This window comes from Microcaecilia unicolor, chromosome 4, assembly GCF_901765095.1.
Source record: "Microcaecilia unicolor chromosome 4, aMicUni1.1, whole genome shotgun sequence".
Taxonomy (NCBI): Eukaryota; Metazoa; Chordata; class Amphibia; order Gymnophiona; family Siphonopidae; genus Microcaecilia; species Microcaecilia unicolor.
In genome coordinates, this window is record NC_044034.1 from 190,328,073 (window position 1) to 190,354,763 (window position 26,691).

At 49.8% G+C, this 26,691-nt stretch overlaps 1 protein-coding gene across 1 annotated transcript in view; it reads right to left on the reverse strand.

Annotated features, from left to right (window-relative positions):
- ABCC8 (ATP binding cassette subfamily C member 8) overlaps positions 1–26,691 on the reverse strand; it is an 803,652-nt gene that overhangs the window by 162,361 nt on the left and 614,600 nt on the right. The window contains 1 exon segment of the mRNA XM_030201075.1: positions 10,345–10,470. Coding sequence (XP_030056935.1) covers positions 10,345–10,470 — 126 coding nt within the window.

Consider the following 26,691-nt stretch of genomic DNA (forward strand, 5'->3'; position numbering starts at 1 on the left):
ACTAAGGCACGTCAATCCAAGGACTTGGATTACAATGGCTCCCGAGTCACCATTTTCCAGGACATATCGCAATTTACTTTGCAGCAACGGCTGTTGATGAAACCTTTGCTAGAGGTTCTGTCCAAGGAGAAGATTCAGTACCGATGGGGTTTCCCCTTCTCTTTGATCTTTTCGCTGTTGGGGAAAAGACATCAGGTCCAATCGGTAGCTGATGCCTGGAAGCTTCTACAAGTTGCAGGCCTGGTGCACGGTGCTAGTCCGCATGCTGCGTTGGCCCCAGTGACAAAAACGAGACTCCAGAGATGGCAGCGCACAACAAAGTCGCCTAAAGCACAGGAGATTCCAGACTCAGAAAGTGGAGTTTGAATGGGACTCTGATTCAGACCAACCTGCGAAAAGGTTTTGTGCTTGCAGGTGCACCAGGATGAATGGCTGAACGCTGTGGTATAGGATGGGGTTTAAGGTTTAAGGGAAGAGTGGGGTGGATGAGTAAGGGGATGTGAGTGGATTGGATGTGAGCAGGATGGAGGGGGTTTGTCTTGGGTTACATAAATATAAGAAACTGTTTGTAATGAGAGATATTCGGGGGAGAGATGGTGGATTATGTATGATAAGAGAAGGGAAGGGGCACTTAGGATTTACTTTAAGGGGTGGGGTAAGGGTGACTTAGCTACATTGTGCTAAGAGGGAGGGAGTGGGGGGGGGGGGGAGTTGAGCTGGGTTTGCCATGTGTGTGGGGACTTACTTTCTGGATTTCCTATTCGGAGGGCTTATGTCTTCTGTTTGGTGGTGCGAGTTGGGGGAGGGGAGATGGGGAAATGAGTTTGGGGGGGATGGGTGGGACCTTCAATTGGTGAGATGAAGGCACGACTGGAGATAAAGAGTATAAAGCACTATAACATTGCACAGAGGTGTATCGGAAGGGTGTAACCTATAAGCCGTGCTAACACATTCAGTGATGGGTACAGATTTAAAGATTCTATCTTACAATGTAAAGGGGTTGAACATGCCTCAGAAAAGGCAGAAGTTTTATAAAGAATTGAGACAGCTCAGGCCGCATGTGGCTCTCCTGCAGGAAACACACCTGAGGGGTAGACATGAAAGACTTCTCTCCCACCCAGAGTACTCGGTGGCGTATTTTGCCTCAGCAGCGGGGTCCAAAACAGGGGGAGTGGCGATATTACTACATACCACGGTAGGGGCACAGGTAATTAAGGTAAAGAGGGATATGGGTGGACGATACATCTTCATGCATATTAAAATTGACCAAGTGGACTTAACAATAGCATCTATATATGCACCAAACACTGGACAGGCAGGTTTCTTTGAGAGGGTTGGAAATTCCTTGGCCAGTTTTGCCCGGGGCTCCCTTGTCATAGGGGGGGATTTCAATGCGGTAATTAACCCGGGCTTATATCATACAGGAACCAATAGACCGGAAGGGCAGCGGGACTCATTGGCTTTGAGATCTCTGGCACAGTCACTAGGCACAGTGGATGTGTGGAGAGTGATACATCAGAGGGTTTGAGATTACACATTTTACTCGCCAGTGCATCACACATACTCCCGAATTGATTACATTTTCTTGGATACTACTTTAGTGGAGAGGGGACCTGAGGCGGGGATAGGTAGTGTGACCTTGTCAGACCATGCCCCAGTGTGGGTGACCCTTCCGGATCTTAAGGCTGACAACAAAGAAAAAAGATGGACACTGAATGTTAGCCTTTTGCAGGAGGGGGAAGCGGTGGAAGGGTATAAAAAAATGCTAAAAGAGTATCTAGAATTTAATTTGGACTCAGGACCCTCATTCAGCACGGTTTGGGATGCCATGAAGGCAGTGTCCCGGGGTTATTTTCTGCAATTGGCTAGTAAAAAATCAAAGATCTTTAAGGCGCAAATAGCGAGTTGTATGGAAAATATTCGTCTTCTGGAGGCGCAGCATAAGGCCAGTGGGTCAGCTCGGGTCTTGGGCGAGCTTGGTGAACAAAGGCAATTGCTTGACTCCATTTACTCAGAGCACCTTAGCATGTTTCAAGCAAAATGTAGGGTGAGCTCATATGAATTTGCTAATAAGGTAGGGCGCCTTCTTGCCATAAGGATGGGTAGGCAAAAGGTCGAGCGGTCTATCTTAAAGATACGAGATGAAGGAGGGGGAGACTTAGGTAAATCTGAGCAAATACGCAAGAGATTTGGGGAATTTTATAAAGCTTTGTATGCTCAGGAGCTTAGCCCTCCCTTGGACTTAGTAGATCAATACGTGCAGGAAAGTGAACTGCCATCCCTGAGTCACCAGCAGCAGGCATTGTTAGATGAGCCGGTTTCCCCCAAGGAGATTCAGAAGGCCATAAGCAGCCTACCAGCGAGTAAGTCCCTGGGGTTGGACGGACTGCCCAATGAGTTCTATAAGAAGTTTGCTCCTGAATTGGCCCCGCTTTTAGCAGATTTGTTTAATCTCCAATACTCCAGGTGGGGCCTCACCAACGTCTTATACAGGGGCATTAAAACCTCCTTTCTTCTGCTGGTCACACCTCTCTCTATACAGCCTAGCAACCTTCTCGCTACGGCCACCGCCTTGTCGCACTGTTTCATCGCCTTCAGGTCCTCAGATACTATCACCCCAAGATCCCTCTCCCCGTCCGTGTCTATCAGGCTCTCCCCACCTAACACATACGCCTCCCTTGGATTTCTACTCCCTAAGTGCATCACTTTGCATTTCTTCGCATTGAATTTTAATTGCCAAACGTTAGACCATTTTTCCAGCTTCTTCAGATCTTTTTTCATGTTTTCCACTCCCTCCGGGGTGTCCACTCTGTTGCAAATCTTGGTGTCATCCGCAAAAAGGCAAACTTTACCTTGTAACCCTTCGGCAATGTCACTCACAAATATATTGAACAGAATGGGCCCCAGCACCGATCCCTGAGGCACTCCACTACTCACCTTTCCCTCCTCCGAGCGAACTCCATTCACCACCACCCTCTGGCGTCTGCCCGTCAACCAGTTCCTAATCCAGTTCACCACTTCGGGTCCTATCTTCAGCCCTTCTAGTTTATTCAAGAGCCTCCTGTGGGGAACCGTGTCAAAAGCCTTGCTGAAATCTAAGTAGATGACATCCATAGCACGTCCTTGATTTAATTCTCCTGTCACCCAGTCAAAGAATTCAATGAGATTCGTTTGGCACGATTTCCCTTTGGTGAAACCATGTTGTCTCGGATCTTGCAACTTATTGGCTTCCAGGAAATTCACTATCCTTTCATTCAGCATGGCTTCCATTACTTTTCCAATAACCGAAGTGAGGCTTACCAGCCTGTAGTTTTGCAGTTTCTTCCCTATCACCACTTTTGTGAAGAGGGACCACCTCCGCCGTTCTCCAATCCCTCGGAACCTCTCCCGTCTCCAAGGATTTATTAAACAAATCTTTGAGAGGACCCGCCAGAACCTCTCTGAGCTCCCTCAGTATTCTGGGGTGGATCCCGTCCGGCCCCATGGCTTTGTCCACCTTTAGCTTTCCAAGTTGTTCATATACACTCTCTTCCGTGAACGGTGCTCTATCCACTTCATTCTCAGGTATACTTTTGCCAGTCCCTCTCGGTCCTTCCCCAGGATTTTCTTCAGTGAAAACAGAACAAAAGTATCTATTTAGCACATTGGCTTTTTCCTCATCATTTTCTACATAGCGTTTTGCTGTATCTTTTAGTCTCACAATCCCCTTTTTAGTCTTTCTCCTTTCACTAATATACCTGAAGAAGTTTTTGTCTCCCCTCCGTACATTTCTAGCCATTTGTTCTTCCGCTTGCGCCTTCGCCAGACGTACCTCTCTCTTGGCTTCTTTCAGTTTCATCCGGTATTCCTCCCCGTGTTCCTCTACTTGAGTTTTTTTGTATTTCTGGAATGCTAACTCTTTAGCCTTTATTTTCTCAGCCACTTGCTTTGAAAACCATATCGGTTTCCTTTTTCTCTTGCTTTAATTTACTCTCCTTACATAAAGGTCTGTAGCCCTGTTTATTACTTCTTTCAGCTTGGACCACTGTCCTTCCACATGTTGTGCGTTCTCGCAGCCCATCAGCTCCTTCCTCAGGTATTCCCCCATTTTGTTAAAGTCAGTTCGCTTGAAGTCCAGGACTTTGAGTTTAGAGTGGCCGCTAACCACATGAGCCGTTATATCAAAACAAACCGTTTGATGGTCACTGCTTCCCAGGTGCGCAGCCACTCGGACATTTGACACACTATCTCCATTCATGAGCACCAGATCCAGCGTCGCTCCCTCCCTTGTGAGTTCCGTCACCATTTGTCTGAGCAGAGCACTTTGGAAAGCATCCACAATCTCTCTACTTCTTTCCGATTTCGCAGAAGGAACCTTCCAATCTACATCCGGCAGATTAAAATCTCCCAACAACAGCACCTCTCTTTTCTTCCCCAAGTTTTGAATATCAGCGATCAGATCTTTATCCAGTTCCTCCAATTGTGTCGGGGGTCTGTAGACAACACCCACGTGGACCAAGGTTCTATCCTCTCTTGTTAAGGTGATCCATATCGCTTCTTCCTTTCCCCACTTCCCTGTCATTTCAGTTGCTGCGATATCATTTCTCACATACAGAGCTACTCCTCCATCTTTACGTCCCTCTCTATCCTTCCTAAAAAGATTATAGCCTGGTATGTTTACATCCCATTCATGGGAACCATTGAGCCATGTCTCTGTGACTATGTCCAAGTCAGTCTCCAACATCAGGGCTTGAAGGTCATGAATTTTATTGCTTAGACTGTGAGCATTTGTGGTCATTGCTTTCCAACTACATTTCCTAGTATGTGTTTTGGGTTTAGTGATTTGTGAGTGTCTTTTCTCTTTGGGTACCTTCTCCTCTTTTTGTTCCCTCTTCTTTGCTTTAGAGCTAGAGGAGATCTGTGAGAAGCATGACTCCTCTCGTGGTCTGATAAGTCATTTATACCCAAACATAAGTACACAATCGCCCTGGGGTGGGACACACAGGAGAAGTTTGGAGAGGGAATTGGGTGTCAGCTTGGGAGACTCTGGGTGGGAGAGAATAGAAAAAGCAGTGGTGGGAATATCAACTCATGTCCCCTTGCAGGAGAACGCAGTGAAAGAACTATATAGGTGGTACCTTACACCGGCTCGTTTGCAGAAGATATATCCGGCCTCATCTGGCATGTGCTGGAGGAGGTGTGGTCACAAAGGTACAATGGGGCACATATGATGGAGCTGTGTCAAAATCCATGCATTCTGGAAGGCGGTTCATTTCAGGCTGCAGACCTGGCTGGGACACGCAGTTCCATGGGCACCTGAAGTGTTTTTGTTCTCTGCACGGATTGCAGGTTTAGCGACATGCCAACAGACTCTGATGAAACACGTTGTGGGAACAGCAAGGGTGGTTGTAGCCTCTCATTGGCGGCGGGAGGGGGTCCCCCTGTTAGCAAAATGGCTTAATAAACTGAGGTATGTGCGAGAAATGTAGAGACTAATGGCTGAGCGCAAACAACAGATGGGAAAATGGCAAGTAGTTTGGAAATACATTCCTTCTGATGCTCTGTAAGCATAGCAGGAATGGTGAGTGAGTGATACGAATGAGAGCAGTCAGTTGTGTCCTTAAAGATGGGTGGTGGGTAGGGGGGAGGGGGTGGGAGTGGGGGGGGGGATTTACTAGACCTAATAAAACTTAAAAAATTTGAAGTTTGGAGATGTGGATTTTGGAAAGATGAAACTGTTTCAGGTGGCCAAGCAAGTTGAATTAGTGAATTATTTGTATAAGCATTAGAACAATGCGCTCTTGCTGATTGTACAATGTTTTTTTTTTCTCTTGTCATGTTTCACTGGACAATAAAGACTTCTTACAAAAAAAAAAAAAAAAAAAATAAGCCTGCTAGTAAACCTGGTGTGGAGTTGGGCCCAAGTCTGGGAAAGTCGAAGCACAGCCAAGCGGCGTGGGAAGTGTTTACAGTGGTAAGGTCTCACATGGTAACTGGGCGGTAATGACCTACATGCGTCAAATGCCACTTGACGCGTTTAGCTGACGTGTGCCAGAAATTAAAAAATATTTTTCGGATGCACATAGTGGGCATGCACCAAAATTGAAATTACCATGAGGGCCATGCGGTTACCGGGCAGTAACTCCAATTTGGCGTGCGTTGGGTACGCGTAGGCGCCTAAGCAGCTTAGTAAAAGGGCCCTTTAGTTCTGTGGTGAACTCCCTATGTTATGAACATGTTTTTATCATTCCCACCTTAGTAATTATCTTATCCCTTATTTGTCCTGTTTGTTTGTCCTAATTAGATTGTAAGCTCTGTTGAGCAGTGACTATCTCTTCATGTTCAGTGTACAGCGCTGCATACATCTAGTAGCGCTATAGAAATGATAAGTAGTAGTAGTAGTGTAGTAGTAGTAGTAGACTTGTTCTTTCCCCTTTTAATGTGGTTTTTTTTAATTAATTTGAAGTTCTTGGTAATTTGTATATTTCTATTCCTCCACTGTTTCTTTTCCTTTATTTACTTATTTATTAAGATTTATTTACTGTCTTTTTAAAAGAATTCAAGCAAGGCGTTATACAGTAAGAATAAATCAAACATAAGCAATAGACAATTACAGCAGTAAAAATATTCAAATAACAATACAAAGTATGGCGTATACTACTTACAATGTCAACACAATATATAACAGCGTAGGGCATAAGCAAAGATTGAACATATGATAGGTATGAGCAGTGTTGTTTTTCTAGCAAAAAAAGGTGCCGGTACTCAAATGCTTGGCCACCCTTCAGGAGTGGGGTAATCACAGAGGGACCCACACCATAATAGCCAGGCCACCTGCAACCAGTCATAGAATCTATGACAAGACAGAATTGGTGTGTAGAGCCTGAGCTCTTTCATTAAAACTTGGGTTCCATGGGTCAATTTTAGCAGACAATGGAAAAGATGCTGGTACTCAGTACCCCCAAGTACCCCCTCAAAAAAAACCCTGGGTATGAGAGTAAAAGGAATTAGAAAATAAGGTTACTAATTTAAAGAAAGTTGCACATGAGGTCAGAGAGATGATTAAATGTTATCTCAACTAGGGTAGGAGTGGCTCCTTGGTCCATTTTAGATCTCTGTGGCCATGCATATTTGGCACTAAACTTGTAAAAAGATCTTCTCTTGAAACAGGTGTGATGTTGGGTTTCTGATCTTTGGACGAATAATTTTAGTTTTAGATTTTGTTTAGGACGTTGATGCTTTTGTGTTTTCATTTTGATTTTAATGAATGGATTAAAGCTATTTGTACCTAGCAGCTCATGAGATTGCATTTTTTTGTTTGTTGACTGTGGGGCTCATTTTCGAAAGAGAAAAACGTGGTATAAAGCAGCATTTGGACATTTTGCTTGCCAAAATGTTCAAACCACTACTTTTGAAACCTATTTTCTAAACGATTTTCTACACTGTTCATCCACAGTGCATTCAAATCACAAGGGGGCATGATAAGGGCAGGATTTGGGCATTTCTAACACTTGGACATTTATCTGCTATAATGGAACAAAACAAAAATGACCAGGTCCAAAACCAAGATGTTTTGAGCTAAATATGTTTTGACAATGACTAATGTAACAAAGAGAGGGAACCAAGTACACAAAACGAACAAGCAAAAAAAATAGCACAAAGGGCCTTTAAAAACAAAAGGGAACACAGTTCTTTCATTAAAATATCCTTTAATAATAGACTTTGATTGAAGAGAGACCCGACACGGGCCGTGTTTCGGTGCTACCGCACCTGCGTCAGGGGTCAAACCAATGACAAGGGAGGCTTCAACAAACTAATTTCAAAAGGCTGATTCTTTCCAAAGAATGGTGATATATTAATACAAAATAAACACTACAGCCTAGATCATAAATGTTGTGTTGGTGTTGGCAGAGAAAAAGCCCTCAGAAACCGCTGGCCAAAAAAGGTCTGCGGTTTAGTGCAAGGTTATGTTTGATTCAATCGATTGGTTCAATTTCTATTGACGCTGTATACGTCATGATGATGATAGTATTTCAATCAGCTGTTTGAGCATGAACGCCGAGGCGCCATTTTGAAAGAGTTTGTGCCTTCAACTCAGTACGTCTGTCCATGGTGTGATTTTCTTTGTGTTTTATATTTTTTTGATAACATTCATGACTACATGCAATTTGTGTTTCAGACTTCAGCATATTAGCACTCCGTTCCTGATGAAGCCGCGTTCTTAGGTGAAACGGTGATCCCCGTCGAACGTAAAAAGACGAGTGCTTGATCTCAGTTTCAAAAGCTAAGTTTTCTTTTTTTGCTGATTTGCTGATGTGTTTCGGGCCATTAGCAGGGCCTGACGATATATAAATCATTGCTGTTAGTCAGTCTTATTTCATTTGAGGCTTAAATATAGCCCTGTGGTTACAGAGTTTTTTGCCCAATGATAGAAACGCTGCAAGAGTTATGAACTGAATCAAACATAACCTTGCACTAAACCGCAGACCTTTTTTGGCCAGCGGTTTCTGAGGGCTTTTTCTCTGCCAACACCAACACAACATTTATGATCTAGGCTGTAGTGTTTATTTTGTATTATTCTATACGTTTTCACTACAGCGCACTGCACTTGTTCTGATTATTATTTAATGGTGATATATTCCCTGCAAATGGAACGCAGTACAAAGCGCACGCACACCAACAGTGTTAATCTCAATTGCACCGAAACACGGCTCATGTCGGGTCTCTCTTCAATCAAAGTCTATTATTAAAGGATATTTTAATGAAAGAACTGTGTTCCCTTTTGTTTTTAAAGGCCCTTTGTGCTATTTTTTTTGCTTGACAATGATTAAGCCACAAAAAAGTACCCTAAATGAACAGATGACCACAGGAGGAATAAAGGAATGACTCCCCCAGTGGTCACTAACCCTCCTCCCACCCCCAAAAGATGTGAAAGAAACAGTACATATCAAACTTTATGAAATCCTCAGATGTTTGGGGAGTCCTATTACAGCAGCAAGCAGGTACCTGAAGTTGTATAGTGCTCTGTGCATTGAGGCCTATAGTCCACTCTAACTGTTACACTTGTGGTGGAATGTGTCAGACCCCCAAAACCCACCAAAAACCTACTGTACCCACATATACGTGACATGCAGCCATAAGGGCTATTGAGTACAGTAAGTTTTTGGTGGGTTTTGTAGGGCTCATTATACAATATAAGTGTGTAAGTGTGAGATGTGTATCTGAGATCTTTTATGTGAAGTCCACTGCAGTGCCTCCTAGGGTACCCCACTGCTCTGCTGAGATGTCCATGTAGCCAGCTGGCTCCTCCTACATCCCAGTGGCTTGATTTTGTGCATTTTTCACTTGGACTTTTTTTTCCCCAAATGGACGAAAAAGATAAATGCACAGAGCACAAAAACATCTAGCAAGTGGCCATTAAAAAAAAAAAAAAAATAGATGTTTTGCTGTTTCAAAATCACTATCTTTGCCACCTGGATTCTGGATGTTTTGAGCAAAACGTCCAAAGTTAGACTTAGACATCATATCGAAAATGCCCCTCCACATGATTATTTCTTTGCTTTTTGTTTGTGTTTGCAAAGCTACCTGCCTCTACCTGTATATATTTTTTAACAGAGCATTCAGATTAAGAGGGGAAGTAGGAACTAATTTAGGCAACATAAGAATTATCTAAAGAGATTTCACAACTGCATATATCTGAAGAAATGAGCATTTGATCTTAAAAAGTTATGTATAACATGTTTGGGTAATTCCTGCATTCATTCAATAAAGTGGATCATTGCGACCAATAGAAGAATCTTGTGATCATTTGTGACCTGTTTTTCTGAATGAATGAATGAAAGAATTAGTGGAAGACTGTGTTAGAGGTCACTAAGGGGTCCTTTTACTAAGCTGTGGGGAAAAGGGCCCTGCGGTAACAGCAGGGGCCGTTTTTCCTGCATGCCAGGGCCCTTTATACCGCAGCAGGTAAAAAGACCACCAAAATGGCCAAGTGGCAAGATAACTCTTACTACGTGGTCATGCAGCGGGGAGCACTTACCCCCACCCACTGAAGTGGCAGTAAGGGCTCCAACATTAACCTGGTGGTAACCAGGCAGCGCACGGTGATGCCTGATTAGCGCCGGGTTAGCACCACGCTAGAATAAAACAATTTTGTCCAGCGCTCTGGAAATGGCGCGCTTGAGCCTGAACTACCGCCGGTGGCTGTGTTGGGTCGGTTGTAGTTACGATTTAGCATGTGGTAAGCCCACATTAAGCTTACCAAATCCTTGTTAAAGGGCCCATAACATCTGCAATGAATTCACTAGAAAATGGAAAACAACCATCTACCAAAAGACAAAAACCACATTCTCCCACAGAACTCACCTTTTCCAATGCCTGATCTTGCCGATTCATTAGTGTTTTCCAGTGCTCAAAGAGTTCTGGATCAGATTTCTGGATGTCCTTGAGTGTTCCCTCCCTCTGAATGGTACCATCCTTCATAGCAATAATCTAAATTAGTGAGGGGCAAACTGTCAGCACAACAGAGTAAACGCATAAAAATGAAAGCATACAGTGATCAAGAGAGGTAATGAATAATTGTTTTTCTATATCACTTGAGAAACTTGTTTATTTATAGCATTTGTATCCCACATTTTCCCCACCTATTTTTTTTGTTGTTACATTTGTACCCCGTACTTTCCCATTCATGGCGGGCTCAATGCGGCTTATATGGGGCAATGGAGGGTTAAGTGACTTGCCCGGAGTCACAAGGAGCTGCCTGTGCCTGAAGTGGGAATTGAACTCAGTTCCCCAGGACCAAAGTCCACCACCCTAGCCACTCCTCCACTCTATTCCGGAATGAGAAATATAGAGTATTATTGCATTTAAGTACAGAAAATATAGGATAAGTTATAAGTAGTGGATCTACAGTTCACTTCAGGCATTAAAGATCAGGGTAGATGTAAAAACATTCAACAGTATTCATGTGAATAAGTAAACAAGTAAAAAGAGTCAATGTTGACTTGAATTGGTAAGATCTTCTAAGCAATTTACATTAATAAAAATTAGGACAGTCATATCCAGGTAGAAAGAAAAGAACATTAACAATCATAATAAAAGAAATAGACAGGAGTGAGAGCACACATATCCTCCCCATATTTACTACTAGAGGACATTCAGGGAGTTAGGTTGGTTAACCAGATGGAGTTTCATTTGCTCCTATTCTGTGTACTGCTGTACTACAAAATGCATTCAATTGAAACTACTGACAAAGTTTATCCACTCTGGTTCCTGGACTGGATAACAAACTTGCTCATAATTCCTAATTTTCAAACTAACCACGCTGAGACAAGGGCCATGAGTACTTTTTATCTGTGGGCTCTGCTCCAATTTTTAAAGATAAAGCATGCATGTACTTTTGCTTTGAAACTTGCCATGGGCAGAAAATACACAATGTGGATATCCACAGGGCAAAATCTTTTGGTTGGTTTGGGGTTTTTCTCCCAAATTTAGGACTATTTTTAGTTGTTTCACACATTCATTTAAAAGAAAATTGATGCATGTTAGAACTTTTTTTTACATATGTTAAGTGATAATCCAGCTTATTTTCGAAAGAGAAAGACGCCCATATTTCAACCCAAATTGGGAGATGGGTGTCTTTCTCCCGTGGGCGAACAAATTGGTATAATCGAAAGCCGATTTTGTCGTCTTCAACTGCACTCCGTCACAGGAATGAACAAAGTGGACGGGGGCGTGTCGAAGGCATGGTGAAGGCGGGACTGGGGCGTGGTTATCGCCGAGGAGAGATGGGCGTCTTTAGCTGATAATCGAAACAAGAAGGGCGTTTTTGACGAGAATTTGGTACGATTTATTTGGACCTTTTTTTTCAGGTCCAAGTCCCAAAAAAGTGCCCCAACTGACCAGATGACCACCGGAGGGAATCGGGGATCACCTCCCCTGACTCCCCCAGTAGTCACTAACCCCCTTCCAGCAAAAATACCCCACTTTACAAACTTTTTTCCCCAGCCTGTATGCCAGCCTCAAATGCCGTACCCACCTCCATGACAGCAGAATGTGTTCTATCCTCTGACAGCCTTTCCCTGGTTCTGATGTGGCTCTCGGGTGAGTGTGACACCTTTTCTGTTATGCGCACTGCAGAGTCACATCAGCAATGCATTGTGGTGGGTGTAGGGTATTGGGCTCCATCAGTGGTGTTCCTAGGGTGGCTGACACTCAGGGTGGATGGCAGATGCGTCCCCTCCAGGTGCAGCGCCCCCCCCCCCCGGCAAAACGATGGACCCCCCCTCCAGGTGCATCTTTACCTGCTGGGGGGGTGCTGCGCGTCTGTCGGCAACGCTCGTTCCCTGCTCCTTCTGCCCCGGAATGGGTTACTTCCTGATCCAGGGCAGAGGGAGCAGGGAACGAGTGTTGCCGACAGACACGCGGCACCCCCCCCCCCAGCAGCGAAACAACGGACACCTCCCCCTGGGGAAACGACACCCCCCCCAGGTGCATCTTTACCTGCTGGGGGGTGCCGCGTGCCTGTCGACTTCGCTTGTTCCCTGCTCCCTCTGCCCTGGAACAGGAAGTAACCCATTCCGGGGCAGAGAGAGCAGGGAATGAGCATTGCCAACAGATGCGCGGCACCCCCCAGCGGCATGCACCCAGGGCGGACCGCCCCCCCTTGGTACGCCACTGGGCTCCGTGATTCCACTAGCTTATGTTAAATGCTCACAATGTTGGTAGTTGGTAGGCTCTATTCCCATGGTTCTTTTCCCTCTGCTTACTGGGTCAGAGTGTGCCCTGTTTTGTTTCCGATAGTCCATGAGGTAGTGGCCAATTTTGTAAGCCAGTTTTAGCTCCCTTTCATGTGTTACCCACGTTACTGAAAGTGGGCATTGTACAGCATTCTGCCAGCTCTGACCTACTGCTAATCTCAGTACCAGGGAGACTCTTTGCCAGTGGGGCACAACCTCTGATCTGCAGTTAACTGTGAGTAAACGTGCTTATTCCAATAAAGGACGTTTTCGGAGACATTAGTCTTCAGGTGTCAACTGGTGTGCCAAGGTTCTACACCAGCAACAAGTCCTAGAGGCCTGCGTGTATGCAGGTCCCTGGAGCACTTTTAGTGGGTACCACAGTGCACTTCAGGCAGGCGGACCCAGGCCCATCCCCTCTACCTGTAACACTTGTGCTGGTAAATGGGAGGCCTCTAAAACCCACTGTACTCACATGTAGGTGCCCCCTTCACCCCTAAGAGCTATGATAGTGTTGTACATTTGTGGGTAGTGGGTTTTGGGGGAGGGGGTTGGGGGGCTCAGCACCCGTGGTAAGGGAGCTATGCATGTGGGAGCTGTTTCTGAAGTCCACCGCACTGACCTCTAGGGTGCCCAGTTGGTGTCCTGGCATGTCAGGGGGGCCAGTGTACTACGAATCCTGGCCCCTCCCATGACCAAATGGCTCGGATTAGGACATTTTTGAGCTGGCTGGTTTTAGTTTCCATTATCGGTAAAAAAAAACAAACTCCCAGCTCAGAAACGAACAAATCCATGGCATTTGGTCCGTACAAACCGTATTTTCGAAACAAAAAAAAGACGTCCATTTTTTTTGAAAATACAGTCTGTCCCTCCTCTTCATGTACCTGTTTTCGGACATAGACGCCCATGGAGATAGGCGTTCGCATTCGATTATGCCCCTCAAAGTGCATTAATTTGTAAATGAATGTGTGTTAAGTTGATTTAATGCACACTAATCCCCCAATTCTGTAAAAGTCACCAAAAATTGCCCAATTTGCACACGCAGTTTAATTAAATAACAAGCTAATTAGCTCTAATATTTGATTTTGTAACAAGCAATTATTGGCACTAATGATATTTAATTGAACTTTACGTGCATAAATTTAGGTGTGGGATCCATGCCTAAATTTCACATGCAATTTGAAAAAAGAGGGAATGGAAATGGGAGGATAATGGGTACAATGGGGGCATGTTGTTATAGAATAACAGGAATATGCACCTAATGTAGACATGTACATTTGCATCATGTTTCAGTTGGTGCAAATGGCCACACCAAAGTTGCGATTCCTGGGCATAAGTACGATTCTATAAACTGTGCCTAATTTTAAGCGTGACTTCCTAGCGCTGATTTTTTTGGCTCCATTTATAGGGCTTGTTTAGTATGTTGGCTGTTTTAGTATATGGTAACAGGTAGCACAGGCCGGTGCTGTTTTAGTATATGGTAGCAAGTAGCACATGCTAAAATCTGCACTGATTTAGTGCTGGGGTATGAGCAGAGACTGAGCATGGACTGCACACAGCAGTTAGTGCACATTAATTAACCCATGCGAACTGCCACTTGTACAGTACCTTCTCAGCAGGAGGTGTTAAGTGCATCTCTACTAATTGCAAATGAACTTAATGTATGGTAAGGAACTTTTCAGTGCAGTAAATGCAGAGGACATGCTGGATACACCCCCAACAGTTATTGCACAGCCTTTGCACTTACCACTCATTAATTCTGGCTATTAAAGCACAGCAAGTGTGAAAACTTACAACACTCTGGGGTTCTTTTACCAAGCTGCAGTAAAAAGGGCTCTGAGGTAGCAGCGATAGCCATTTTTCCCATGTGCCAGGACCCTTTTTACCACAGCGGGTAAAAAGCCCCCCCCCCCCCAAAGAAATGGCCATGTGGTAAGATTACTCTTACCGTGTGGCCATACAGTATGGGCTCCCACGGTAACCCGGTACTGCCCGATTACTGCTAGGTTAGCGCCATAATAAAAATTTAAAAAATATTTTCCGGCATGGTGAAAATGGTGCGCACTTTTGCTGGAACTACCGCCGACGCCCATATCGAGCCAGGGGTAGTTCTGGGTTGCCGCCTGGCAAACCTTTCATAAAAGGGCCCCTAAACTTTTTAAGGTACACTAATGAATTGAATGTAGGTTGTTCTATTCCCTGTTGTTGGGATGAATTCAACTGCGCAAGGTTTTGTGTGAAGCCCAAACTTGCTCATTTTCAAAGCACTTAGACTTACTGTTACACTGGTTACTATGTAACTTTGTAAGTCTATGTGGTTTGAAAATGAGCACCATGGTTACTTGTACCTATTTTTTTCTGTGGGTATATTTTTGTTGGAAAATTATGTACAAAGAATGGAAAATGCAATCAACCTACATATTTTTTTCTCTATCAAACTAAACAGGCCTGCCTCAATTGCTTTGAAAATTGTCCATCCCATGATCATATGTAATTGCAGTTGCTGAAGTTTATGATGGCAGTAATAAACCTTGTAGGTAGGGTATAGATGAAGTTCATTAAAAAAAATAAACTGTACTTCAGTCTTCTTTATACTGCTATATCAAGTGTAATTATTTTTGCTGCTTCATTTTGGTCTCTTGATGGATGCCTTATCCCTAACTATAGATGGACTAACACATTCCTGAGTACCTGGATGAAAATTTACTACTTGATTGCAGGGGCATAGCCAGACCTCGGCCTGCGGGGGTCCAGACCCCAAAGTGGGGGGCACATTTTAGCCCGCCTCCCCCAGCCGCCGCCCCTCCCTGCCACTTCCGACCCCCCCCCCCCCGCCGCCGCCCCTCCCCCATTTCCAACCCTCCCTGCCGCCGCCTCTGCCACCGTGGCCCCACCTAGCTACGTCCCTGCTTGATTGACACCAAATTGAAACAGACTTCTGATACCTGCTAAGTCCCTGAATGCTGAAATTCCATGCTACTAATGGCAGGTAATCTAGGATCTGAGAGTTTACAATTGACATATGTAATTGAAACCAACTGCTTCTAAAAAAAGCAAAATTTAATACAGGAGTGAGATAGTTACTACTCCCTAACCCACCTAATGAACTCTAAAATATTCCTGCCATAGGAACTAAAACATGCAAAGTGCAATTCTATAACTGGGTAGGCGCCATCAAAGTGACAGTTAAGTGCCTGTGTGCACTAGGAGCTATTCTCGAAAATAACACCTAAGTGCCATAATGCAAGGAAGGTGTACATGTGGGCAGGCCATGGGCATGTCACCCAATTAAGCACATAGGGATCCTTTTACTAAGTTGCGGTAAGCACTAAGGAGGAGATTCTATAGATGGTGCTTAAAAAATTGGTGCTGAAATCAGTGCCGACTAAGTGTATTTTATACTCAACACCTAGATTTAGGCGCTGATTATAGAATATGCTTGGTTGATATTTCAGTGCCAATATCTGTGTGTAAACCTCAGCAGGTAAAGGGTATGATACATACCTGTAGCAGTTGTTCTCCGAGGACAGCAGGCTGATTGTTCTCACGACTGGGTTGACGTCCGCGGCAGCCCCCACCAACCGGAAGAAGCTTCGCGGGACGGTCGGCACGCAGGCCACGCCCACCGCGCATGCGCGGCCGCCTTCCCGCCCGTGCGCGACCGCTCCCGCCAGTTGAATGACAAGCAATAAAATATGAAACACACAACTCCAAAGGGGAGGAGGGAGGGTAGGTGAGAACAATCAGCCTGCTGTCCTCGGAGAACAACTGCTACAGGTATGTATCATACCCTTTCTCCGAGGACAAGCAGGCTGCTTGTTCTCACGACTGGGGTATCCCTAGCTCTCAGGCTCACTCAAAACAATAACCCAGGTCAATTGAACCTCGCAACGGCGAGGGTACAACAGAAATTGACCTACGAAGAACAACTAACTGAGAGTGCAGCCTGACCAGAATAAATTCGGGTCCTGGAGGGTGGAGTTGGATTTACACCCCAAACAGATTCTGCAGCACCGACTGCCCGAAACCGACTGTCGCGTCGGGTATCCTGCTGGAGGCAGTAATGAGATGTGAATGTGTGGACAGATGACCACGTCGCAGCCTTGCAGATCTCTTCAATAGTGGCTGACTTCAAGTGGGCCACCGACGCTGCCATGGCTCTGACACTATGAGCCGTGACATGACCCTCAAGAGCCAGCCCAGCCTGGGCGTAAGTGAAGGAAATGCAATCTGCTAGCCAATTGGAGATGGTGCGTTTCCCGACAGCGACCCCTAGCCTGTTAGGGTCGAAAGAAATAAACAATTGGGCGGACTGTCTGTTGGGCTGTGTCCGCTCCAAGTAGAAGGCCAATGCTCTCTTGCAGTCCAATGTGTGCAACTGACGTTCAGCAGGGCGGGTATGCGGCCTGGGGAAGAATGTTGGCAAGACAATTGACTGGTTAAGATGGAACTCCGACACCACCTTCGGCAGGAACTTTGGGTGAGTGCGGAGCACTACTCTGTTGTGATGAAATTTAGTATATGGAGCATGAGCTACTAGGGCTTGAAGCTCACTGACCCTACGAGCTGAAGTAACTGCCACCAAGAAAATGACCTTCCAGGTCAAGTACTTCAGATGGCAGGTATTCAGTGGCTCAAAAGGAGGTTTCATCAGCTGGGTGAGGACGACGTTGAGATCCCATGACAAAGTAGGAGGCTTGATAGGGGGCTTTGACAAAAGCAAGCCTCTCATGAATCGAACGACTAAAGGCTCTCCAGAGATGGCTTTACCTTCCACACGATAATGGTAAGCACTAATCGCACTAAGGTGATTCCTTACTGAGTTGGTCTTGAGGCCAGACTCTGATAAGTGCAGAAGGTATTCAAGCAGGTTCTGTGCAGGGCAAGAACGAGGTTCTAGGGCCTTGCTCTCACACCAAACGACAAACCTCCTCCACTTGAAAAAGTAACTCTTTTTAGTGGAATCCTTCCTAGAGGCAAGCAAGACCCGGGAGACACCCTCAGACAGACCCAACGCAGCGAAGTCTACGCCCTCAACATCCAGGCCGTGAGAGCCAGGGATTGAAGGTTGGGGTGCAGCAACGCTCCGTCGTTCTGCGAAATGAGAGTCGGAAAACACTCCAATCTCCACGGTTCTTCGGAGGACAACTCCAGAAGAAGAGGGAACCAGATCTGACGGGGCCAAAAGGGCGCTATCAGAATCATGGTGCCGCGGTCTTGCTTGAGCTTCAGTAAGGTCTTCCCCACCAAAGGTATGGGAGGATAAGCATACAGGAGGCCGGTCCCCCAATGAAGGAGAAAGGCATCTGACGCTAGCCTGCCGTGTGTCTGAAGTCTGGAACAGAACAGAGGCAGCTTGTGGTTGGTCTGAGAGGCGAAAAGATCCATCGAGGGGGTGCCCCACTCTCGGAAGATCTTGCGTACCACTCTGGAATGGAGCGACCACTCGTGCGGTTGCATGACTCTGCTCAGTCTGTCGGCCAGACTGTTGTTTACGCCTGCCAGGTACGTGGCTTGGAGAAGCATGCCGAACCGACACGCCCAACGCCACATACCGACGGCTTCCTGACACAGGGGGCGAGATCCGGTGCCCCCCTGCTTGTTGACGTAATACATTGCAACCTGATTGTCTGTCCGAATTTGGATAATTTGGCAGGACAGCCGATCTCTGAAAGCCTTCAGTGCGTTCCAGATCGCTCGGAGCTCCAGGAGGTTGATCTGCAGATCCTTTTCCTGGAGGGACCACAGACCCTGGGTGTGAAGCCCATCGACATGGGCTCCCCACCCCAGGCGAGATGCATCCGTCGTCAGCACTTTCGTGGGCTGCGGAATTTGGAATGGACGTCCCAGGGTCAAATTGGTCCGTATGGTCCACCAGAGCAGTGAAGTGCGGCAACTGGTGGAGAGGCGGATGACATCCTCTAGATTCCCGGTGGCTTGGAACCACTGGGAAGCTAGGGTCCATTGAGCAGATCTCATGTGAAGACGAGCCATGGGAGTCACATGAACTGTGGAGGCCATATGACCCAGAAGTCTCAACATCTGCCGAGCTGTGATCTGCTGAGACGCTCTGGTCTGCGAAGCCAGGGCCAAGAGATTGGTGGCCCTCGCTTCGGGAAGGTAGGCCTGAGCCGTCTGGGAATTCAGCAGCGCTCCTATGAATTCCAGAGACTGAGTTGGCTGGAGATGGGACTTTGGGTAATTTATCACAAACCCCAGCAGCTCCAGAAGTTGAATAGTGCACTGCATGGACCGGAGGGCTCCGGCCTCCGAGGTGTTCTTGACCAGCCAATCGTCGAGATATGGGAACACGTGCACTCCCAGCTTGCGTAGGTAGGCCGCTACCACCACGAGGCACTTTGTAAACACTCGTGGGGCAGAGGCGAGCCCAAAGGGCAGCACACAATACTGAAAGTGCCGTGCGCCCAGGCGGAATCTGAGATACTGTCTGTGAGCTGGCAGTATCGGGATGTGAGTGTATGCGTCCTTTAAATCCAGGGAACATAGCCAATCGTTTTTCTGAATCATTGGCAGAAGGGTGCCCAAGGAAAGCATCCTGAACTTTTCTTTGACCAGGAATTTGTTCAGGCCTCTCAGGTCTAGGATGGGACGCATCCCCCCTGTTTTCTTTTCCACAAGGAAGTACCTGGAATAGAATCCCTGCCCTTCCTGCCCGGGTGGTACGGGCTCGACCGCATTGGCGCTGAGAAGGGCGGAGAGTTCCTCTGCAAGTACCTGCTTGTGATGGGAGCTGAAAGACTGAGCTCCCGGAGGACAATTTGGAGGCAGGGAGGCCAAATTCAGGGCGTATCCGTACCGCACTATTTGGAGAACCCACTGGTCGGAGGTTATGAGAGGCCACCTTTGGTGAAAGAATTTTAACCTCCCTCCGACCGGCAGGTCGTCCGGTACGGACACTTGTAGGGCGGCTATGTTCCCATGGATCCAGTCAAAAGCCCGTCCCCGGCTTTTGCTGTGGAGGCGCAGGGGGCTGCTTAGGCGCACGCTGTTGACGGGAACGAGCGCGCTGGGGCTGTCCCTGTGCCTGACGAGGCCTTCGGGCCGGCTGGTTGTACCTACGCTTCGCAAAAGAATAGGGTGCAGCCTGCCGAGCCCGGGAAAAAACGCCCGCCCGCGGGGGCGGGTGCTGAAGGCGCCCGGTGGGAGAGCTTGTCGAGAGCGGTTTCCCGCTGATGCAGTTGGTCAACCATCTGCTCGACCTTCTCGCCAAAAATATTATCCCCCCGGCAAGGGACGTCAGCCAGTCTCTGCTGGGTGCGGTTGTCCAGGTCAGAGGCGCGCAGCCATGAGAGCCTGCGCATCACTATACCTTGGGCCGCAGCACGAGATGCCACGTCACAGGTGTCAAAAATCCCCCTGGACAGGAACTTTCTGCACGCCTTCAGCTGCCTGACCACCTCCTGATAAGGCCTGGACTGCTCCGGCGGGAGCTTATCGACCAGGTCCGCCAGCTGTTGCACATTGGTCCGCATGTGGATGCTCATATAGAGCAGGTAAGATTGGATGCGGGTCACGAGCATGGAGGATTGGTAGGCCTTCCTCCCAAATGAGTCCAGAGTGCGAGACTCCCGCCCCGGGGGCGCCGAGGCGGTATCCCTCGCACTCCGTGCCCTCTTGAGAGCAGAATCCACGACCGCTGAGTCATGGGGCAACTGGGGCCGCATGAGCTCTGGGTCAGAGTGGATCCTGTACTGGGACTCTGCTTTCTTGGGAATGGTGGGGTTAGTTAGTGGTCGCACCCAGTTCCGAAGCAGCGTCTCCTTCAGGACATTGTGCAGCGGTACCTTGGAGGACTCTCTAGGTGGTGATGGATAGTCGAGGACCTCGAGCATCTCGGCCCTCGGCTCTTCCACAGAGACCACGGGAAAGGGAATGCTTATAGACATATCCCGCACAAAGGAGGCAAAGGAGAGACTCTCAGGAGGTGAGAGCTTCCTCTCCGGTGACGGCGTGGGGTCCGAGGGAAGGCCCGTAGACTCCTCTGAGGAGAAATATCTCGGGTCCTCCTCTTCCCCCCACGAGTCCTCATCCTCGGTATCGGACATTAGCTCATGTAGCTGAGTCCGGTACCGGGCCCGGCTCGACGTCGAGGCACCCAGGTCTCGGTGTCGTCGAGCGGTGGACTCCCGCGCCGGCGGGGACGGAGCTCCCTCCATCGACGTCGACGGGGACTCCACCTGCGTGGCGGTCGAGACCGGCACCGCAAGCGGCGGCGGTGTCGACAGCCCCGGCGCCGGGCTAGAGCTCGCCGGCGCCACAGTCATCGGCGCCGGGGGCGCAAGCACCCCCGACGCCGGCACAGCCTGGCGCATCAGCCCTTCCAGGATCCCCGGAAGGATGGCTCTGAGGCACTCGTCCAGGCCCGCTGCCGGGAAAGGCGGTGGGGCCGGTAAGGGTGTCGGTGCCAGAAGCTGCTGGGGGCCAGGAGACGGCACCGAGGTGCCGGAACCCCGACGCGTCGGTACCTCCACCACCGACGGAGATCTCTCCTCTCTGCGATGACGCTTCGGCGTCGACTCCTCTTCAGGGTGCACCGAGGGCTCCCGGTGACGGCGCTTCTTATCTTTTTTCCGGTGCACGTCACCGGCGCCGGAGGGCATGGAGGAGGAGGAGGTCGATCCCCCTCGGTCTCGAGGTACCGGGTCCGACAGGGTTCGGTCCCGTGGCTCACGAGTTGAGGGAGTGACCGGGGCCGACTGCCCACGCGGCCTCTCAACCCCACTTTCACCGGCGGACCGGCGGGCCAACGGGACCTGTTCTCCTGGGGTCGCTGCCATCGGTGCCGATGTCTCGGGCATCGATACCGGTACCGAAGAACCGGCCTTCGATACCGATGCCGTCGAGGTCGACGTCGAGGGGCCGGCGCAAGTTCCAAAAAGACGGTCCCGCAGAACTTGCCTCGCAACCTGAGTCCGTTTCCGGAGACCGAGACACAAAGCGCACGACTTGAGATTGTGCTCCGGCCCGAGGCACTGGAGGCACCAAGCGTGGGTGTCGGTCTGCGAGATCGGCCGGCCGCAGCGACCACACTTCTTAAATCCACTCGGGACCTTCGAGGACATCGACGGAAAAATCGCGTCGGCGAAGTCAAAGTCGGCAATGGTGGCTAAAATCACACCACGAAAAAATCAACCGACCGAGCGGCCACTAGGCCGCAACGTGGCGTCCCCGCTAGAAAGCGAGGGAAAAAGGGGAGCGCGTGCTCCACACGCGCAAAAAATTTCTTTTTTTTTTTTTTTAAAACAATACAAACAAAAACAGAGGGAACCGAACGGTCCAAGCGACGATCCGCGTAAACGCGGTCGAAAATCCGGCGGCTGAACAGAGAGAGAGGCAAACGCACCACTCTCTCAGTCGCGGAAAAAAAGTAACTGGCGGGAGCGGTCGCGCACGGGCGGGAAGGCGGCCGCGCATGCGCGGTGGGCGTGGCCTGCGTGCCGACCGTCCCGCGAAGCTTCTTCCGGTTGGTGGGGGCTGCCGCGGACGTCAACCCAGTCGTGAGAACAAGCAGCCTGCTTGTCCTCGGAGAACATAGTAACACAGTAGATGACGGCAGAAAAAGACCTGCACGGTCCATCCAGTCTGCTGAGGAGGAAGGAGGTGTTTTAGAGAGCTCTGCTGACTTCCAGTGGAAAGGGAGTGAGACCTAGCTCCCTCCCCAAGGATGAGGAGGGTCCCTGGGGAGAAGGCCTCAGGAAAGTCCCAGGCTATGGGGCCTCCTGGGGCCCGGGACCAGAAGGCCGAAAGGAGTGGCTCTCTCCCTGGTTTGACTACCGGGAGAAGGGAAAGGAGTCCAGTGGACCGAAGGGAGAAGCAGCCCAGTGGAGGCCACCAGAGCATTTCCCCCCTCCATGGCCCAGCTTGCGGAAGGTAAGCGAGAAGACAGTGGAGGGGGGAGGAAGATAGTACAGGCCCCAGAAGGGCGCTTCCAAGGAAGGGAGAAGGAAGAGGCGATGGAAGTTTGCCAGAAGCCTTTGCTGGGGGCAGCTGAGAGTGAGAGTGAGGAGAGTGGATCGTCAGATGAGGAGTTCCTTGAAGTGAGCTATGACCCTGATGATCCAGCAAGTAGTGTGGTAAATATTGTAAGACGAATTAAGCTGGTGGAAAAAGAAGTAGTGGAGCTAGGAAAACGTCTGAAAATGGCAAGAACTATGTGTAAATTTGCCCCAGCGGAGCACAGACAAATGTATGTTAAAGAGGAAGCCCGGATATCAAAGTTGTTGGGGAAAAAAGAACACTTGTTGAACTGTTTAAAAAAGGGCTCTGTGAATCCTTTGAGGGAGCTCTATGTTAACCGAGAAAGGATGGCTTCAATACCACAGTCTGGGGGTTCAGGAACACTACAGTTGCAGCAAGCTTCAGTGTCTTCAGCAGCATTAGACTCAAAAGAGTTGTCTGGGTTCAGAGGTGACCCCACTTTAAAATACATGAGACAGTTGGCAACACAGTCCAGAGCACTTACCCAGCAGCCAGAGGATAAGGAGGCAGCGGCAGGACATGGCTCTGAGGTGGGGGCTGGAGTAGAGATCCTACCTGTGGAGGGGAGGACAGAACTCAGTAACTTTTCAAAACTCCAGATAATGGAGGCAGCAGAGGGAGATGCAGGTAGCAGCCTGTTTTCTACAGAGGTGGTGGTCGAAGTCTCAGAGGGCTTACCTGCAGTTGTGCAAACAGCAGAGACAGTTGCCGTGAAGGAGGCCCTGTTGGAAAAGGGTCAGCAGAGGCAGACTCCGGTATTTTTGGCCGGGTCTGCAATGACTGAAGTGGAAACCGAAGCAGCATGGCATCTGGAGAAGCCCCGCCCACGAAGTCCGGGAGCAGGGGAGGTCTTCCCTGAGCATGGAGTAGCTGGCGGTTTACAGGAGAGGGGTCGGAGAGAGAGGAATAGGAGCGGGCAGCAGCTGGGAGCTCATTTGACCAGCTGTCCATTACAAGAGGTGAAATCGGGGGGTGCTAACAGCCAGCCTGTGGCGGAATCAGGAACAGACAAGCCATGCCCCCGGGAAGCGCCAGCCATTGGGAGAACGCAGGAGGGACTGCACCAGAAGCAAGGGGGAAGTAACCCGATTGTTGAGAGACTTTCGTTGACTACAGAAGTGGACATGGCAAGTCTAACAGATGTGCAGCGGGTGGTGGAGCAGACCTGCCAGCAGGACGGCTGGGAGCGAGGAGCCAAGGGGAGCGGCGGAGTTCCGGAGGCTTCGCCCCTGGTGCCGGAGGTTGGAGGGAGTTCGGGGGCAGAGCGAGCAGGGAGTCTGGTATCGCCAGCTGCAGACCTGACTGGGCAGGTGCCAGAGTATCGCCAGGAGACAGAGGAGAGGAGGCGATTAGCCCAGAGGCTGGAGCCTGCAGTGGCAGGGACGAGCAGGGACGTTCCAGGAAGTGGAGATGGGCAGGACAATCAGTTGGAGGCAGCCCAAGCCGCAGAACTGACTATGGACGTTGCTGGATGTTTGTCTGAGAGGGAAGGGGACGGGGGACAACGGGAGGGGGAGGGGGCTGTGGATATTGAGGAAGGGAGAGGGATGAGGGGAGGGGCAGAGGGACAGAAGGGGGGGGAGGCAGAGGGAAGGGCTGGAACAAGTGTGGAGGGGGGGCGGTGGGGGCTGGGGTCCAAGTCCTTTGCGGCAGTAGTCCAGGGAGGGGGAAGGAGGGAGGGGGGGAGATCGGGTGGTTTTGAGGGCCCAGGGAGGGGTTGGGGGGGAGCGGGGACAGGGGGTGGACAGCTGCCTAAGCGGCGAAATGTGGTACAGCTCAAATGGATAGGGGAGGGGGCAATGCCCTCCAGGGATCGGGTCTTGAGGCTGGTGATGGGGATGGGGTTTATACCCGAGGACTTTTACGCGTGTATACACCCCATCAACATCCCAGAATATGACTTGAGCTTCATGACCCAGAGGGGGATGGAAATATTCTGGGAAAGGTACGAGGGGGTGAGGGGAAAGGGGGAGTGGCGGGACCTCAGGGCCATTCCAGTCAGCAAGCCGGACCTGGTGCAGATCACCCTGCTCGTGAGAAATGAGTCTATCTCTGGGGCAGATTTAGCCTACTGGCTACAGAGGTACGCGGAGCTGAGATCCCCACTTACAAAGTTACCGGATCCAAGCAGGGTTTGGGCAGGAGGTTGGGGAGCCCTGGTCAAATTGAGACAGGAGAGCCATGTGGTCCAGCACATTCCTTCGGCTGCCTTTATCGGTCGTGACAGGATACTGTGCTTTTACAAGGGGCAGCCGCGGCAGTGCTTCAGATGTGGTTCGTTTAGGCACTTCAGCATGTCATGCCCAGTGGTAAAGTGTGGAAGATGCGGGGATCAGCATGCCACAGAGGACTGCACCGCGATCAGGTGCAACCTCTGCGGCGGGTTAGGCCATGCATATCGGAACTGCCCTAGGGCGGCCCATAACGAGTGGGATATGTGGGGGAAGGGACGGGGAGGGGGGGTAATGGAGGAGGGGATAGGGCAGGGGGTGATAGGCAGGGAGGGGCATGGGGGGGAGAAGGAGGGGATGCAGGAGGGGGGGCGGCAGGGGGCTGGGTCAGGAGTGGAGCAGGGGGGAGAGGGGGAGTGGGTACAAGTGCCACAGAGGAAAGGGAAGTTTCGGAGGGGGGGGAAAGTAGGGGTGGGCAGGGAGGGGTCGCTGCAGGGGAAGAGGGGGGGGAACAGATTTCAGGTGTTGGAGGAGGAGGAGGAGGATAGGGAGGTTGGGAGGGAGGAGGAAGAACAGGGGGAAGGAGAAGAGGTGGAGTTAATGGAGGAAGAGGGGGCGGCAGGGGGGATTGGAGAGGGCAAACGGAAATATGAGGAAGCACTGGAGGAGGGTACTGGTGGTAGGAAGAAGGGCGGGAAGGCTCTGGGGGGAGGGGGAGGGGGGAGGGAGGAGGAAGAGGGAAGGGAGGGAGGGAGGGGAAAGGGGAGTAAGAGGAAAGCTGAGGGGGCCGGGCAGGTGGTGAAGGCCCAAGTGCAGGCTTGGGGGGACAGAGTGGAGCTAGAGGAGGATCTGGAGGACTTGGAGGACTTGGGGGAGGTGGAGGACTCGGAGGAGGAGGTAGGGGGCGGGGGTGAAGAGGGGAGAGGGAGGGATCAGGGGGTGGGTCCGGATAGAGCAAAGAAGAAAGGAAGGAAGAAAGGGGGAGGGGGGGGTAAGGTGCAGACAGGACGGCTGCGGGGGGGGGAGGGGGATCTGGCAGGGGATGATGTAGACCGCATAGCAGAGGACCTGCTTCAGGGTAAGAAGGGGGTATCCCAGGAGATAAGGAAAGAAGTTGGGAGTGAGCAGACCCGTGACTCGCAATGAGGATGGCAGGCTTAGTGTTGACATTTGCCACGCTGAATGTGGCCAGCATCGCCTCTCCGAAGAAGCAGGGTTTAGCGTATGACTGGTTCGCGAGGGTCCAAGCAGATTGCTTCCTGCTCCAGGAGACTCGGCTGCGGTCCATTGAGGTGATCAGGCGGGCAAGGCGGGCCTGGAAGTGGGGTCCCTCGGTGTGGGGGTTGGCGGGGGAGAGGTATGGTGGGGTGGGGATCTTATTTAAGTCCCACCGGGTGAATATTCAGCGAGTGGTGGAGCTGGGGGTGGGGAGATGTCTTGTTGTGGATGCGATTTGGGAGGATATAGCACTGAGGGTGGTGAATGTGTACGGGCCCCAAAGCAAGAAGGAAAGGGTGCTCCTCTTTGGGAAGATCAAGCCCTACCTATACACTTCGCGCCAAGTAGTCTGGGGGGGAGATTTTAACACCATATTGCGGAAAAAGGATAGTGGGGGACGATCGGTACAGGTGGGCTATGACGGGGTGAGGCTGGCAGGGATCATGCGGGAGGCGGAGCTGGTAGACGCGCATGTGGCCTTCTGTGAGGAACAGGAGGGGTTCACGTTCTTTCGAGGGCAGTGTAAAAGTAGAATCGATAGATTCCTGGTAAAGAAGGGGGTTTGTCTGGGGGGTCCACGAACCGTG